Consider the following 18,464-nt stretch of genomic DNA (forward strand, 5'->3'; position numbering starts at 1 on the left):
AATTATGTAGAGCTCAAACTCAATGAGGCCCAAGCTGTGGATCTGTTTGGGTGCAGCAGAGCCCTGTCAATCTGCAGTTGGCTGGTCCATGCACACAGTGTCTCTGCCATGTACCTCAGCAAGCAGTAAAGGGTGTGCATTGTTGCTTTTGCCAGCACTGCTGTACTAGATAGGGCTGTGTGTAATATAACAGTATTCCTGTGTAATAGCCTGAGTGTTCCTGTGTGTGATTTCACTGCTACTTGTCCACCTTTCACTTTAATTCTCAAGAAAGATGTGAAGGTATCCAACAAAGTGACTAAGAACAGAGAACAGTCTCTAACTCTTCTGCAGTTACAAAGTTCTGGCCATGAATCAGGTAAGAAGAGGTATAGTTTGAAAAGCTCTTTATCCTATTTATCATAGAAAATACTTCCTTCTTCAGAGCTTAGTGAACCAGAAAAATCAGCATAATTTTCCAGGCAAATGTAGAGATAATATCTGTCTTTTATAGTGTCTGATTTTGCATATCCTGTAGAATAATGTTCATGCTAGTTGTGGAGATAAGCTCTGTGATTGCAGATAACATCACTTAGTGTTAGTAACTTTCTAAGTCCCTCTGGAATAATTAATCTTATATGCTCATCTGACAAAACATATGATAGGGTTGAAGATCAGCCCAGTGAGACTTTTGTCACCTGATTCGTTTTCCCTGTGGTTCAACTGCTCCACCAAAGGAGTCTGCATACAAACATATCCACAGACACTCAGTAACATGGTGTATGTACATGCATACTTCTGTGCATGCACTAGATATCTCCAGAAAGCCCTTTTTTACTTGCTTTATTCCATGGCCAGAATTCCTTTCTCTTTAGCTTGACATGGATTAAGTACTTTGATAAACAGATGTCCTTTTCTCCTTCCAAAAGAGGTCAGGAAATTCAACATCTCAAGTCAGTGTTCAAGGGCAAACCTGAATATAGAGCTGAGGATGGAAGAGTTCTGCTGATTGCAGATATTTCATTCAGGGAAAGAGAACCTTTCTGCCAGACATCTGTAGATTGGGCAAATGTGACAGAATTTATTTTGGAGGCAAGCCTGATGTTTATCTGCTCTTCAGGATTGTCTTCAAACCCTCCTCTTCAGAGAACTAGAGAAACCCCAATGCATTTTCATAATGAGGGTAGAGATATTACAGTACTGACACTGAGAAAATTGTTAGAATGTGTGTGTGTGTTTGTTCCTAAACAAGCTTTTTCTGGATGCACACTGGAGTGGGGGTTCTCAGCTGTACATCCACTTGTGCTGATGCTGCCATCTCAGCCAAGCCTCTTCCTGTGGCTGTGTGCCTGCATCCATCCCTTGGTGCCAAATGACATTCAGACCTTGGCATGGCCTTTCAGCATGCTGGTGAAATAGGATCCCTTGCTGACACTCTCTCTGTTTCCCTGGTTAAATTTAGGACTTCGTCAGTCCTATCTAGCTAAAAAGAAAATAATCCCCAAAACCCCCCAACAATAACAACAGCAAACAAACAATCCCACAAACAAGCAAAACAACAAAAACCCCCTCCACATCAAAAAGCAAACATACAAGTACCATTGGCTTATCTCAGTGACTACAACTGATGCTGTGCTGAACATCATTTGAAGATGAAGGGCCCAGGTTGACACTTTTGTGTTTAGTTTCTCTCACCCTTTCTGCAACAGACACAATATCTTTGTTGCCTTTATTTGAACATTATCAAGGAATTTCATTCTGTGGAATATTTGTTCAGCTACTGAAGGATATGTCTATGTGTATATCTAAGACTACTGAAGAGTATGTAACATTTGTGTATTTATAAAAGGTAAACCAGATAAATTGTCTTCCCTGTGCTTGAGAGGCATTGCTGCAAACATATTTTCTGTTCTCTGCAGAGAGCTGCATGTTGCACTACTAAAGAGGAAAGGTCATGTATTGTCATTGAATTTTTAAATCCTCAGAGGAAGGATTGCTGTAAAAATACTGCATTGGAAAATTCAGTGAGTTTTCCTGTTATCAGTATGAACTACTAGGAGCATTTACATGGCATCCCAGTTTTGCACAATACTTTGGCTTTCAGTTTTTGATCCTGCAGATCTGCTACAAGAGCTCAGAGTTGTTGCTGTGTTGATAGTCTTCAGTAGATTATTGACATGAGTTTGGATAAAATGACCCATGGAAACAGTTCCTGAGTTGGTTCTTGTATGGACAGTGGAATAGGGATCAAGGAGATACTTTAAACCATTTTTTCCCGTTAACCTGTGATAAGATGTTTGATTGCACTATGTCCTCTGATTATGACATTTATACTCTTGCTGCCTGCCTCTGGTTTGTTCTGAGATGACTGAGCCATCCTGCTTTAGTGAAGGTTCTGGACACTCACTGTGTACTTCTTAGCTTCTCCAATGCTGAGTGCTCTTGGAAGGCAGAGAGAAGAGCAGTCCCACTGAAACCTGGCACTCCAGAGTGGAATTTTTGAGAGGGAAAGAGAGGATGGTGTATTTATGAGGTCTACAAAGGTGGAATGGAGCACCAAATCACTGCCTCCTAGATCCTCCTTGAAAAGCACCGAGGAGGAACAGGAACTGTTATTCTAGCCAATATGTTGAAAAGGATAGTTTGGAATGACTTGCAACCCCAGAATAAGTTTGTGATTGGCAAAATAGAACTCTTCATTTTCTGCTTTGCCTACCAGAATTCCTGGGGCTCTGTGTACACAAGTCAGGGGATACTGATGCCCTGGAGCTCAGTGCCCCTGTCAGGTGTCGGCATACTTGGAGAATGAAGACTGTAGGGGGTGTCTAATTTTGCAGGGAAAAAAAAAAGATCTGGGGGTTTTGTCTTCAAAATAGCACAGTGTAATTTGTGATCCTGAACTATTCATGTCACCTAGGCTGGCAGCAGAGTAGCACAGCAGCTGAGAGATTCAGCAGATAAAATATTCATGTTTTGTGTAAGCTGCTAGCCTTATGCTGGAAAGAGAAATTTTGCTGGCTTTCCTTTTCATGTGCGTTTCTGCCAAATATTCATTCTTTCCACTGTACGTTGTGTTTTCATAATGGGCTCCGAGCGTGCTGTGACGGAGGCTGTGTTTTGCTGCAGTTCTCTGCCTTGGAACAGGAGTGTCTCCCTGTAACCCAGCACACCTATTTCATCTGTTTTGCAGTCTGGAGGCTGCCAGCATCGGATTCATCATCATCATAGACAGACGACGGGACAAATGGAGTGCAGTCAAGGCATCCCTGACACGAATAGCAGTAAGTGCTTGCTTTTGTTATTTATCTTCTAGAAATTAAAATTGTCTGCTGGACCTTCAGCACACGATACAGCCTCCTCTGCTCATTTTAAGCTCCCATTTTCTGGCTGTAGATGCAGATTCTCCCTGGTTCTGCAGCTCCTAAGTGTTAAATAAGAGAGGGAGGAAGCTGCAGAGACAAATTACACAGTCTTGTTTACTGCTGAATTAGGACAAATTCCTTATTTTCTGGGTTGACTGCAATATAAATTCTAATAATTTGAAGTTGGTTCCTAGAGGAGTATTAAGAGGTACCCCTTCTGTGCCCTGAGGAGGGATGACGTGGCCTGCTTATGAAAGAAATAGATCCCAAGGGATTTGTGTTTGCACAGTAGTAAATGATCTCTGTCAGAAATTCTTAATAGCTTATTTGCAAAAGTCAGAGCTGGGCACTGATTTCCAGTGCTAAAACAAGCAGCTGGTTTTATACATCTCTTACTAGGAGCATTTACTGTGAGAGGACCAAGCACTTACACACAGAGGTGTAGGATGGTGGGATGACAAAGGCGACTTTAAGTTCTTTCAAGGTATTTAGACAGAAATGTTTTTCATTCTCAGGGTTTTTGCTGCTCTCTTCAAGAAATTGTTCTTTTTTTATGCCTGATGAGCTCAGAGGAGTGTGAGAGATGTAGGCTGGGTGTTGCAGGCAGGGCCATATCTGATGAACATGTTGAGTGTCTGCCTGTGTGTAAAAATATGTGAGGTTAAAAAGATTCAAAACCCTTTGCAGAGTGAATAAGTAGGTCAACTTGGGGAACCCCTCTGTGCTACCAGCTTCCCTCACCAGTCCAGTGTGGGCAGCCAGCTTTGCCCTCTAGTGGCTGCAGCCTAAAAAATGGGAAAACTGGTGCGGTGGTGCAAGTGGGATTTGGTGGGATTTGAGTCTGGGGGAGAAAGGCAATAGTCAGGAATGATAAATCTGTATCATGAAACAACATGTGGGTGGGCAGTAAAATACATGGGTCAGTCTTCCTGTTGGGCAGTAAAATACATGGGTCAGTCTTCCTGGTGGGTTTGGAAACAGTGACAATGAGCACATGCTGAATGGACCAGCTGAGGCAATGAGCATCTGGACTGAGCAAGGTTCAGTAAGCCCTACCTGCTTTGCCCTGCTGGTGAGGAAACACTTGGCTGAAAATTCCCTTGTAAGGTAGAAATGTGCCTTCTAAGAATTCTATATTTCTTGCAGGGAGCATTTCCAGGGAACCTGCAGCTGGTGTTTGTCCTGAGACCCTCCCGCTTTATCCAAAGGGCAATCGCTGACATTGGCATTAAACTCTATCGAGATGACTTTAAAATGAAGGTACCGGTAAGCATGCAGTTTTTTGTCCATGCATTTTCTTTTCTCCATTTCTGCAGTTCTGGGCTCTCAGCAATTTCCCATAACCCATGATTGCAAGTGGCACCTGGGGCCTTTCATCTGGGTCTGTGTGGTGATGCCAAAGAGTTATTTAGCAGTGGATGGTTCGTAGTGTTTAATGGACACGTTCCCATGTCTAGTCTAGTTAGAAAATGTGGCTCAGTTTTTGGCATTTTAACTCAGTGGAGATGTTCCCTTCATGTAAGCAGAGGCAGATCCCACTCCAGCAACAAACATAAGTATTCAGGACTACAGAGCAGTGGAAGCCTAAGGCTGAATTCTGCACTGTTTGATGAGTTATCCATGACAGTGCTGACTGTCCCTCTAACATTGCTTATTCTGAATGTCTTTTATGATTCCCATGCCCTCAAGATTCAGAGTTTGTGTTTTAGTTATTTTTATATGCACTTGGCATATGTGTAGGTTGATGAGACTATGATATGAAGAAGGTTATCAATCCTGAAAGAGTTGGAGATTATTTTATGAGGGGTCTTTTAGGAGTTGTTTTTAGCAGCATGTTTGCATGTGGTGTCAAAATTTTTAAAGTTTTATACATAAACTTGAATTATGATTATTGATGATATTTCATCCTGGATCAGACTCATACTGTGTTCCACAGTGACTTTACTGGAGGGATTTCAGATGACTGCTTTGGATTTTGCTTTTGGGTTTATGTTGTTTTAAAAAATACTTATGGGTCTTCTCCAACAAATTCTAGCTCTGTTGAAACTCAAGTTGGAGGTTCAGGTGTTAAAAACACTTTCTGCTTCTCCTGAAGTGAGAGACAGCATCTATTTATTACAGTGCATACAGGAAAGGAACACATTTGGTTACTGTGGTTAAATGGTAACATTTACTGTCTTTTGGTAAGGGGGGCTTTTTGGTAAAATGCAAATTTGATGAAAAAAATTACATTTGAATGCAAACCAAAATATTTTATAGTAGTTTAAAAAATGGATGTACCTATATTTAATATGCCACAATCTGTTGCTATAGCAACATTTCTACCAGTGGCTGCAGCCCAGAAAGGGACAACTTCATAAAGGACTGGCATTTTCCAGCAATTCAGCATTTCCTATACTTTTAGCAATTTATTTGACATCAGAGTTGCATTTCAAAACTTGGAAGGGATCAAAGTTGGAAGGGAGGTTAGTTCTAGGCAGGGGTCTGCATTAAATATGAAATGCTAACTTATCTTTCTATAGGCAGGAAAATCAAGATATCAGTTTAGTTTGGGGTTGTCTTGGATATTTTGAGCCATCCTGGGTACATCCACAGAGCTCTTAGACAGCAGCCTTACAAAGACTAAGAGCATGACACACCTGCAGCCTCCTGCCCAGATATCTGCAGGCAGCCTGTCAGATTTATAGACAGGCTGCCCACATATGTCTGATGCTATTCTAAGTTACTTGGGGTGGTACTACAGATGTTCTAAGTTCCTGGGATCTGCCATGCTCTCTGGAGGGGCTTTTCTCCTGTGTTGCTCATCCTAAAAATACCATCTGGGCATGCCCTGCATACCCCAGTTTCAGAGCAGGGAAGTTACTGAGAATAATGTCTGTTTGTCCTCCTTGAAAACAGCATCCTAAATGCCAAGCAGGAGAACAGGACCACAGAGTTCTTGTTCCATTGGAGATGTGCTTACTCAAGGAATTAGGGATCAGTACCTACCTTCAATATCATCATAATTTTTTAAATTGTTTGCATGTTGTTTGTTTGTGTTGTGTGTTTGGCTCTATGACAACATTCATGCTGTAACTGGTCCGTGGATAGGTGGCATTTTCTATCACAACTGTGAGTCAGGACCAAGACATGAGCATTCAAAAGGAGCTCCAAGAATATTGTGTGTGTTTGTTAAGGAAATATTTGTTTAATAATTTATTTGAGCTATCAGACTGCAAATATGCTCAGTAAAATAGATTTGCTGGGTTAAATCAATACTGGAATGAGTAGAAACCAGAAGATCAAAGAGGAGCTGGAAATAAAGGCTGCAATAAACAACCAGACTCAAAAAGGAAATGCAGGATTTATATCACATTGACATACAAATGTGGGTAATAAAACCTCATCAGGTAAATTTTTATTGGGATAGTGATTTGATTAGATATCATTAGCCAGGATTAAGATATAGAAATATAGGAGACACAGCAGTGTTCATCTGAGATTAAAATCTGTGAATTCAAAAGGAAGACCCAGAGATGTACCCAAGGAACCTCCCATCATAGGAAGAGAATTAAAGCATCTTCAGAACATACATAAAAGTCTGAACAATCTGTCCATAGCAAGTGCTTCCTTGAGCTTTTTAGTCTGTGACTTCTTTCTGACAGCCTAACCCATCCAGAGGCAGCCCCCCCACAGCTCCATGTTCCACACTGACCCCTCTCTTCTAAACTGCTGCTCCTTGCACTCCCCAGCTGACAGACTGTGGCTGTCTCCTGTCTGGCAAGCAGCATGGGAGATGCTAATGCTCTCTCAGAGTGAGTTTTTAGATGGATGCTGGATTGCTCATAGGCTTTCTCCTGCAGGAATGCCTGCATGGTGAAGACCCACACCCTGTTGGGTAGCACCATAGCTGGCAATATTAATAGGTTTGTTTAGTGGCTCATGCTGAGCATACCAAGTTAAAACAAACAAAAAATTCTTCCTAAAAGGAAACTGCATGACAGTGTACCTCTGTGCTTTCAGTGAGGTTTGAAGTATCAGAAGAGTTCTAGCTTGCCAGCAACATCTCTGATGGGGAAGAGCTACAAAGCAGTTAAGATTTACTTTTTCAAATGTGATTTCCAATTCAGAATTAGTGCATAGACTTTATGTTCCAGTATGAGGCCTTTTCAAGATGATGCAGCTTTTTGAACTTTCTGGCTTTGATCATAACAGAACAGTGTTTCATAACACATTCAGGGAACAGTTTTTCCTTTAACTTTGGCTGAGATACCTTTCTTTGCCACAGTTTCTTCACCAACAAGATCTCCTTGTTTCTGTGTTTAAAGACTGAGGTTAAGGAGAAGATGGACTGCTGGAAGTGAAAAAGAACAGAGTGAGGGCCTACTTGAGAATTTTCAGCCTGTATGGGTCCCTGGGGCCAGATGCATCCTCCACTATATTCTTGTATCCAAGTCAGGTTAAAGTCTGGATGGATGGACAGCTACATGTGCTTTTAAAAACCAGTTTCATGATGGGTTAGGAGGGTAATGGTGATGGGGCATACTCTGCCTGAAAGTGGGCAAGAAGGGGAGAGTTGTAGTGATACCTGCTGGGACCTGCCCTGTTTGATGTCTTCATCAGTGACATGGAAGAGGCAAGAGGTTGCACTGTCATCAAGTGTGCAGGAGGAGTAGATGGTAAACTCCAAGACTCAAGGAATGGGCTGACCAACTTATTATTTTTTATATACCAAAGGAGCAAAGCAAAGTCCTGCAACTGGGAAAGAGTTTCCTTCCACAAGGATTTTCTCACTCAAGAAATAACTTATGTCCTTCCCTTCCAACAACACAACAGTTTTGTTGTTGACAATGATTCACAGTGTAGCCTATCTGGGGAGCATCTCTGCAGAAAGGGAGCTGGGAACTTGGTGGACAGCAAGCTGTACCTGAGCCAGAGTGTGCCTGGCAGCAAAGGAAGCCATCAGCATCCTGCATTAACAGGAGCAGTATGAACAGGAGCATAGCCAACAGGTTGAGACAACCACTCATCCCCCTTTACTTGGCTCTAATTAATTCACATTGAGAACACCCTGAGTTTTGGTTCCCCCACTACAAGAAAAATATTAACCTGGAGTAATCTTGGAAAGCCAAGAAGGTCAGGACTTGGGGCATGTGCTCTGTAAGAAGATGCTGAGGGAACTGTGCTTGTCTAACATGGAGAAGGGAAGGCTTAGGAGGGTTAATATGACATAACAGCAGCTTTCCAGTCCCTCCAGGTTACTGGGCACTGCAGCCAGCTTGTGTGTGGTGGTAGGATAAGAAATAACTGACATCAAGTGAAACAAAGGCAGCTCTGACTTGACATAAGGAAAAACTTTCTTACCACAATCAGGCAGAAGACCAGACTGCCCAAAGAGGTTGTACAATCTCAATCACTGGATGTTTTTAAGTCTTTGGTGGATAAAGACCTGAGCAACCTGGTTTGATCTCACAGCTGACATAGCTTTGAGAAAAATGTTGGACTAGAGAGCTGAGGTTCCCGCCAACCTGAATTATTTTAGAAAGATTCTGTAACAAAGATCAGCTAAAAACTTGTTTGGGTTTTTGTTCTTGAGGCTTTTCTTAGAGCACTGTTAGCCTAGAATATGCATCCTCTTGTCTCCATACATCTGCACTCATCTCACTGTCCACAGTGTTTGTCAGTGTATTTACCATGCTCCATTGGAGCCTGCTGACATGCAGAGCCACTTAAGCTTTCTTTAAATAGGATCAAGTAACACATTTGACATGTTTTTGACATTTATTTATTTAAAATTCTTAATCATTTGTGCTCAAATTTTTATTCTTCTGTTGCTGAAATCCTGGCAAATCTTCTAGCTGTTGGAACAACAATAAATGAGTGTTTCTTGTGTAACCACTTGTGTTGACAAATTTACAGTGGTTGCCAAAAGTTAACGCTGTTTATCTGAATATGAACTCAACTTGTTTAGCTTTCTTCAAGCAAGTCTAGTGGTAAGGAGATTCTAAAGTAAAATAATTGATCTAGGTGTATTTTCTCCTTTCTCTTCCATTATGATTTTAAATGGAAAAATGCCAGTGAATTCAGTGAACATACAGTGCCAAAAAAATCAGAAAACTGAAAGAAAAATCTTATTCTCAATGGTTTCATTTCAGCACTTCCCTGGATCAAGTGGTTTGTGTTGAAGAAGATGTTTAACTTGCCTGTGCCTCCATTTCTCTGTAAATAAATGTTATCTAGAGAATAAATTATGTTATGGAAGTTTGTGTGAACATTATGAGTACCATACTTTTGGTCTTGATGCACATGCAAAATGAGTCAGCCCAGCAAGGAGGAAGATGATGTCAAACCAAGGTTAGTTCAAAAATGTCCATGTACACATTGAGAAGGCAAAATGTAGGGAAAATAAACTGTGGCCATGGCATGAGAAAATGCAAAATGAGAACTGATGGCCTCTGGTGGAACTGCAGTGGTCATCTATGTTCAGGCAAACCCAGATCCCAGGAACACTGATTGGAAGGCTTGTTATTTCTCTCAGTCCAGTGTGTTTGGATTCCTTTCAGATCATCATGTTAAATTCTGTCTCTGATCTGCATGGCTACATTGACAAGAGCCAGCTGACGCGGGAGCTGGGAGGGACCCTGGAGTACGGGCACAGCCAGTGGATCCATCACCGCACGGTGAGTGCTGCTCTGCACATCACACCTCAGCTGCCCAGGCACAAATGCAGAGCAGCCACTCAGCAGGAACTTTTCAGTTGCATTGCAGCCTCTGGATTCTGCTAGGGACTCGGGGAAAGAGGAAATCCATGACTCAAACAGAGAAAGGCAAATTCCCCAAAAGTTTGTAATGGAAGCAGTAATTGTATCTCACTGTGTACCTGGCCCAGGGCCTAAGAGTGTCGTGGTATTCTTACTCAGCAAGGCCTTCTCTTGCCTTTTCAATAATTGATGGGATTCATAGGCCTTCAGCTGAAACTGAAAATAGGCTGTCGTACTTTGCTGACTTTACAAAGGTCAAAAGTAAGGTCAAAAATCTCACTTTAATGATTAATTATGTTCATGCTTTTAAGAGAATAAAAATACTCAGGGCACTGTATTTTTTTTTCATTTCTATACTATACAAGCATGCTGGGTCTTATTTTGGGTAACTGAAGAACATTTGCTAGTAGGAAGGCAGAAAGACTTTTATTCTATTGAGGAAACTTGTACAGGTTTGATTGCTTCCTTTTTGGGCTGGTTAATGCATTTCAGTGTCTGCTTCAAAACAATGTAAACAATTCATTATGGTGCCCAGTTAAGATGACAGTTCACAAAAAACAGACTCCAAACTCCGGCACATTAGCAGACAAAATATTGTTTCATTCTTCCTAAGCAAAAATGTGCCAAGCTGGGTCATGATCCTGGAAAAGTAATTAATTTCACAGAGAGTTTATACAATGTTTGTGTCTGTCTTTGTGGGCCTACTTGCAAGACTGATAGATTAGAGCCCACACCCAATGTAAGCCTCCATGTTTTGCAAAGATCTGAGCAGCTCTGGGTTTGAGTCTGTTGTTGCTGATGAGCTAGTTACACCTAACCCATAAAAAGAGCTTTTCTGAGGTAATTTAAGTCAAACCACTTTTGTCATTTTCTTGCTATAGTTTTTTTTGTGCTTTGCTGTCCTTATTAAATTTTAGTCTCCTTGAGAACCACCAAATATTTCAGGCTTCTAAATATGCAAACATAGAATCTGAATTTTGTCTAGCATTGATTTTCTACATTTATAACTGTGTTGACTATAATGAGGTTGGAGATGAGATGAGTGAACAGGCTTATGTGTCAAAAGTATCAAAAATATGAAACCATCCTTGCAGGAAGGGGAAGTGTGAAGAAATGAATCATCTGTAAGATCTTTCAAACAGCAAAAGGTCTGAAAATATGAAGGGGATAAAAAGAGGCACAAGAAAAGTTGTAATATTTATTAATGACAGGGGTCTACATAAAGCAATAATATATATTTAGGTAAAATATGCAAACAAAATGAGCCAAGAATTTGTAGGAGTAGGGCTATGTAATCCTCAGAGGTTTTGGTTAAATTTGTTAGAAAAAAATTTACCAAGCACAGAGACTGGAAAGAAACCAATCCACAGATGTAACTTAGGTACATGGAACATTTTATTGCTCATATGCACAGGAGAGAGTGGGGGCAAGCAGGCTATTAAGTGAAACACTAACAAGTTCATGGTGCAGTCAGCCAAGGAATATCTGCTGGATAAGAGGCTGTCATCAGGGAAGTGTCAGCTTCCATGGCACCTTGAAACAATTGACTTCCAGCCTTGCTGAGCTATGGTCTTCATGGCCTTTGCTGCTTCTCTCAGTGTTCTCGTGTCTTGTCCTGCCAGTGCTTTTCTTCTGAAGAAGCTTTAAAACCTGGCTAAATGGCAGTGACACAGCAACCTCCTTGCATCATTCACTGTTTCTGCTCTCCTCTCTTGGCTGCCAGGAGCCTGTGGACTTTCTTGCCCCCAGAGTGCATTTTTGGCTTTCAGTAAACGACCTTTGGTCATGGATGGCCATGTCTGTGTTGCAGTCAGAAGTGTGACATTTCAGCCAACTCTAATCCAGTAGTTCCAGTGCTAAGAACAGCAGCATACACTGAGAGCATGTGTGGGTCTGTACTGCTTGTGCTGAAAGCAGACATGAATTTATGGGGGAAAAGGGAAGAAGGCTGTGAACTCTGCTAGCATTCCTTCATGGGGGCATGTTTGAGATCACAAATATGGGCTAATTTCTCTCTACACCTTCTGAACGATGATCTACCTCCAGTTTGTTTTTCACTGAGCACAAAGCATAATTTCATCTGTCACAGTTGCAAACAATGAATTCCCATCATTGCTGGAGAAAGGAATGCAGTGTGCAACAGCTACATGGTGTTTGATTGGGTGTAAGAGCATCCTTAGTGCTTGTTGACTGACTCAGACCTGTGGGGGATTAGATCAAAATGTACAAAAAATAAAGAGCTATACAGAACAACACAGCCACCCCCAAATTTGGGCAGGATCATGGAAAAACATCCCATGCAGTTACTTGCTACTAGATATAAAGTGTCACAGGTCTGAACATTATATTCTGCTCTAAGAAGGTGGCATTGATTTTTTAGCCTTCCTCACTTCCCCATTCTTCATTAAAACCAGATTTCTGGCAAGTTTTGTGTTGGTGCACCCAAGTGATAAAGAAACAGCAATGATCCCATGAATTTATGCATTTTAACTGTATTTGTAGTTACTTGTTCCTGTATTTGTGTACTAGCATGGACAGATGGGAGGGAGGGACTGGAATGCATCTCATACAGATAGGCAAGATGGAGTTGCACATATTCAGAAGTCAGGGGAAGACAGATTACTGCTGAGTGAACAATGGCTGTATAAATATAAAGGCTTTGCCCTATATATTTTAGTAGTGTTCTCAACTTAAATAAAGCCTTCATTAAAATTTTTAATGCAACAGAATTTCCCAGCAAGCATGGGCAGAGGATCTGAAGTTCCAGGCCTGCCTTTGAAGCTGATGTCCTCCTGTGGTTTCATTATGTCTGCTGAGTTCTGGGAGATCCCCGTTGGCTCATGGTGGTGACAATATGTGCAGACCTGAGAAAAGGTCATTTGTGGTTGATTTGTAACTTTAAACACATCCACCCAAAAATAGGCAATGTGACCAGCTTTACAGGCATGTAATACTTGCAGCACAGTGTGCCTGAAGCATGAAGGGTTGTTAAAGGGCTAAGGGTAAATAACCAATCTGTGACTTTATGCTTTTGCTTTTCCAGGCTATTGAAAACTTTGCAATGACAGTAAAAACAACAGCACAGATGCTACAGAGCTTTGGAACAGACTTAGCAGAGACTGAACTTCCCAATGACGTGCAGTGCACAGAGGAGCTTCTCTCCTCACACACCGAGCACCACAGCAAGCTGAAGGTGATTGTTGCCCCACGATGGCTCCAGCAGTGTAATAGATGAGCTCTGACCTAACAAAATTTTCTGCCATCACTTGGCAATCCATTGTGTGGAAACCACTGAGGAGGAGGACAGACACCTGGGTTCAGGAGGTCAATTTGATTCAGCTGTGGAAAAAGGACATTTTACAGCTTCAGGAATGATAGAATGGAGATGTGTCACTTCCACTGTGTGAGAGGGAGTAAAGGGGTCAGATCTGGAATAGCATGGGCCCTTGACGAAGAGTTTATCAGAAAGGATGGATTTATATTGGAGCAGAAAAAGAACATCTGTGAGGATAGTCAGGAATAGAATGATCTAACTAGATGGTGACTGTTGTTTTGTTTAAAAAATAAATTTGGGCTAGTTTGGCTTTGCAGAATAAGGATCAGAAGTAAATATTACTGCTTTCAGCAAATGCCTTAGGTTAAACACAAGATTAAAAATACTACTTAAGCTATATTAGCACAAGAACAATTTTTATGGAAGAACTGTGCAGTGATGTGGGGATTCGTCATCTGACAAGTTAACGTTTGAGCCTCTTTGTCTTTCTTATTGCTCATCTTTCATGCTGGGAAGACACTTCTGTGGATGACTTCTAATAGCTGGTGTACTACAGCTCAGCATGGCACAATGTTGTTTGAGGAAATTCCATTAAGAAGTGCAATGTCTCAGCCCAGTCTCTCAGCTCACAATCTACAGCATACATTCAGTTTGTGGTAGAATAATTTATTCAGCAAGTGGCCTGGTCAGATATGCAATCTTCTCAGAAATTGCATACTGCTCAGAAATTCTATTCCTTTTCTCAGAAATAGATTTACTCTTCAAAGTTAAAAGATTTAGGTCTCTGCATTTGCTAGAAAAACATACCACCTTTGGTAAGCATTTATATTTTGTTTCAAGTATTTTGTACCTATGAAAGGATCCTCCTTTATCATTACTCTGTTGTCATCTAGGAGATGTGGGTGTTGTTAAAAGTACATACAATTTGGTTTTTGGCTTGTTTTTTCCCCTCAGGATGAGCTGAAGCTGGCAGTGAAGCAGGGGGCCACCTTACTGACGTGCATCCGGGAGCCAGTCACCCGAAGTGCCAACAGCAAGCTCAGTCCAGATGAACTGGAAAATGTGGCCACCGTGGAAAGGTCAGTGGAGCTCAATTACCTCGTGCAACTTGCTGATTTATTCCTAGGAGATGCAGATGTAATTTAAATAATTTAAATATGCAGGTTATAAATTACCACTGGTTCACATACTCAGGATTTATGGACAGGTAAGTCCAAGAAGGAAATAGCTTAGAGGAAATGACTTGATTAGACTGCCAAGGCAAGTTCAAACAAGTCCTGAATTTCTTGGTAATTTTTGGTCAGATCACAAACTACCTGTCTGAAGATTTCAGGTGGGACCTATTTCTCCATAACATGTATGTCCTCCAAACTTCTGTACCTGGCTAGAAAGTAGTACCTGAGTCTCTGTGAGATGAGTGGGTGATGTGCTTGTGAGTGTCTGTGGAAACACTGGGGGAAGAGCAGATGAAGATGATACCTGAAACATTCTGTGTGTCACAGATCCAGAGATACCCAGTGAGAGAACCCCCCTTTCCTTCCTACAATGCTAGTTATTACCATAAAGCTTTTAGTCACCATGTAGAACTTTCTGCTGTGCCATGTGATGCAGAGCAAAGAGAAATGCCGTGCTAGGGTTTCAGTGTGTCTGCATTAACTGGGAACAAAGGTGCTAAAAGTAAAGCTGAGCTGATATTTTTCACTGAATACTTTAAAATCCTTTGAACAGTCATCCCAAAGGAATTTGTGAATTCATCTTGAATTCAACAACTAGCTTTGATTAAAAAAAAGTTTTCGAGGGACAGACTGAAAACAGAAACTTACTTTTGAGACAAATAAGAGGGAGCTATTGGCATTTACCCCAATAACTTGATGATCTCATGCGTGAAACTTGATTTCAGCATGCACTGATCCCTTATCTCCCCAAAGAATGCCCATCTATTGAAATACAAGATATTCAGAGAACACTTCCTTTTCATTTTTTCTACTTGTTTAAAACTGTTCTACTTCGTAATTAATGGACCATTGAGAAACTGTGAGGATGACTCACTGAAGATATGACACCTTGGGATTAATGTCTTTGCAAATAAATGTTTCATCATTTACACAAAGTAAAACAATGTCCATGGGAGTCATTATGAGCTCCTAATCTATTGTTTTTAATGGACTGGGAAAAATTATTTAGCCCTTGCCTATTTCTGAAGGGTGAAGAAAATTAACAAGTCGTAGAGTTCTGGTTTAATCATTCCATGAAATAATATTTGCCTCATATTCAATCTGCATAATTTGGGGATGGATTGTCTTTGAGGCATTGGGTGGAAGCTAGGGAATGACAGCTGCCCTTGGCTGCCAGCACATGGAACAACTCCGAGTCTCTCTTGCACATCAGGAGGCAGGACTGTACCTGCCACAGTAGATCCATGTAGTTGTCACTCGTCTGTCACATTCCTGCCTGTCCTACTGCAAATTTCATTCTCTTTTGCTTATGAGAGAGTTGACACAGAGCCCTCTTAGATAAGTTTAGGGCTCCCCACCATTTCCCTGCTCTGCTTTCTGCCATCACTTACTGTAACTTAAAAGAAATTATATATAGGAAATAAGTACATTCTATTCATTATAATTTCTTAACAGGTTGTTGGCTCAGTTGGATGAAACAGAAAAGGCTTTTGATCAATTTTGGACCAAGCATCATCTGAAACTAGAACAGTGCCTGCAGCTTCGACACTTTGAACATGATTTCAGAGAGGTATTTCTTTGTTCTTGCTGTCTAGCCTTCCCTGGTAAATAAGGTCAAATTCTACCCATACTTAGAGTATACCAGCAGTCCAAAAAGGAGGTTGGGAGAGAAGATCATTATGCAATAGGAAATGAATATTCAAAAATTAAAGTCTTGACAGCTTTCAGATGTCTTACAACACTTGAGTAAGGCACAGTGAGGAAAGTGCTGGACTGTGAAGGCAAAATGTGGAACACCAATAAGTAAATTTACCTTGATAAATAATTTTGCATTTAGTTGGGAAGTTATCAAACATAAATTCTTCTGTGATGGTAAGTCACCAATCCCACCAGAGTCAAAGGAATACAGTTCAGAAAGCCCAACTGTTAGCCTAGAGACTGGAGTAATACAGATTCTGAAGTAAGATAAACTTTGGAGTTACAGGTTGCCAAAACTTTGTGGGCCTAATTAGTGAGAAGCAGGGAAACTCTTTGAAGAATAGGTGGTTGTTTATTTATTGCTTGGATTTTCCATTTTGGAACAAACTGAAAGGCTAAACTTGAGATGCAGACTTTTCTCAGAGATGTAGGAGAATGTTTGTTGTAATTTTTATCAATATCTTGTGATGGGGTTTTGAGTAGGTTTATTTTGTTTTGGTTTATGTTTTTGTTGTTGCTGTTTTTTAGGTAAAATTAACATTGGATAATCTCATGGAAACACAAGCAGGTTTTACTGACGTTGGAGACAGTGTGACTCGAGTTGAGAACCTCCTCAAGGAACAGAAACATCTGGAAGAGAAAGGACAGGTTTGCTCTCACTTTAGTATTCTAGCTGCTATAGACATGGTATTCTAGACACTTGCCACTGTCCTTTTTTTTTTTTTGTGTCCAGATTTACTCTCTTCTCATGAGTCATTACTTTAAATTGCAAACCACACATCCTAATTTCCAGAAGCCAGGGTTGTTCAGACCCAGCACTTCCATTTAATTGCTTGGAAAACTAGGGGAAAAAGTAGGGAAAAACTTGTATAATGAACGTCCCCAGTATGTGAGAAAGCAGAAGTGGGCTCCATAATCTCAGTGGGCAACCTCTTCCAGTGTTTGGTCACTCTCACCACAAAAATGTGCTTCCTGGTGTTCAGATGGAACCTCACAAATTTCAATGTACTCATTGACATGGAAGCTGGCCTTCAATTCAATATAAAGTAAGACATATCAGCTATATTAATATTCCAAACCTTTATCCCCAGGCTACAGCAGGGGTTACAGAGAAGGATTTTCCTTATTATGCATGTAATTCTAATTGGAATTTTCTCATTCATTTCACAGGAGCCTTTGGAGAAGGCCCAGTCTCTGGCTCTCCATGGAGAACAGCTCATCCAAAACAACCATTATGCAGTTGACTCCATTAGACCAAAGTGTGTTGAACTCAGGCGAATTTGTGATGATTTTACCAATGAGACCAAGAAAAAGTATGATATTTTGGGAAAGTCTCTTGAGCTGCATAAACAGTTAGATAAGGTGAGTGAACCCTCTCAGATAACAGCTCTGGCCAGGTTCTATTAAAAATAGCTCAGGTAATTATGATGAAGATAAAAAGTTGTTTGTTTTTTCTCCGTTTTATTCAGTAAATATTAGTATAAATATTGGAGCTTTGCATCAGTTCAGCAAGTTCAGTTCTGCACATGCTGATAGGATGACTTGTGGGCAGGATCTATGGGCAGGCATACTATGAGTAACATTGATCCCCTTTTAATGACATGTTAGGGCAAATCTGCTTTTCATAGAGTTGAAGCAACAGCTGACAACTTGGACTGTCAGTGATGATAAGTCCTTCTTCCCCCACTTTTCCTTGAAGGCAAGCCAATGGTGTGAAGCTGGAATCTACCTCTTAGCTTCCCAAGCTGTGGACAAGTGCCAGTCACAAGAGGGAGCTGAAACTGCACTCGTTGAAATTGAGAAGTTCTTGGTAACAGCTAAGGAACACCAGCTCTCCAACCCAAAGGAGTTCTACAATCAGTTTGACATGATCCTCACCCCTGAAATAAAGGTAAAACCCCTCAGATGTGCATGTGCTCACTTGGAAGTTAAACATTTCCTATTGCTTTGTCCATGAAAGTGTACTGGGCTATATATTTGAGTCTGCTAAAATATGCCTCTTTCCCTCCACTAAAAGGGCACAGAGGTCAGTATTTGTGGCAGTAAGTTTTACTCATAAGAGCAGTCATGCAACACTTAAGCCATTTTCTTCAGAGCAGTGCTAGGAACAGTTTGAGTCACCACGTCTTGGTCAGAGAGACTGTGATCTGGGCAGAGTGTGTGGGCTGCAATAAACTGCAGCACAGTGTGATCTCCAGCTCTAGTCTGAGTCTGATAATACAAGTCTTTTCTTCAC

At 41.0% G+C, this 18,464-nt stretch overlaps 1 protein-coding gene across 8 annotated transcripts in view; it reads left to right on the forward strand.

The window, feature by feature from the left end:
• MCF2L2 (MCF.2 cell line derived transforming sequence-like 2) overlaps positions 1-18,464 on the forward strand; it is a 149,878-nt gene that overhangs the window by 45,277 nt on the left and 86,137 nt on the right. For 7 of the 8 annotated variants that reach the window (XM_005484823.4, XM_014265524.3, XM_014265523.3 and 4 more), the window contains exons 4-12: positions 3,170-3,260; positions 4,488-4,607; positions 9,884-10,000; positions 13,125-13,274; positions 14,310-14,434; positions 15,986-16,100; positions 16,757-16,876; positions 17,399-17,590; positions 17,928-18,119. In XM_005484823.4, coding sequence (XP_005484880.2) covers positions 3,170-3,260; positions 4,488-4,607; positions 9,884-10,000; positions 13,125-13,274; positions 14,310-14,434; positions 15,986-16,100; positions 16,757-16,876; positions 17,399-17,590; positions 17,928-18,119 — 1,222 coding nt within the window. The remainder of the gene's footprint in view (positions 1-3,169; positions 3,261-4,487; positions 4,608-9,883; positions 10,001-13,124; positions 13,275-14,309; positions 14,435-15,985; positions 16,101-16,756; positions 16,877-17,398; positions 17,591-17,927; positions 18,120-18,464) is intronic. The other variant, XM_014265521.3, reaches the window with a different exon arrangement.

The sequence above is a fragment of the Zonotrichia albicollis genome, chromosome 9, assembly GCF_047830755.1.
Source record: "Zonotrichia albicollis isolate bZonAlb1 chromosome 9, bZonAlb1.hap1, whole genome shotgun sequence".
In the NCBI taxonomy this organism is placed as follows: Eukaryota; Metazoa; Chordata; class Aves; order Passeriformes; family Passerellidae; genus Zonotrichia; species Zonotrichia albicollis.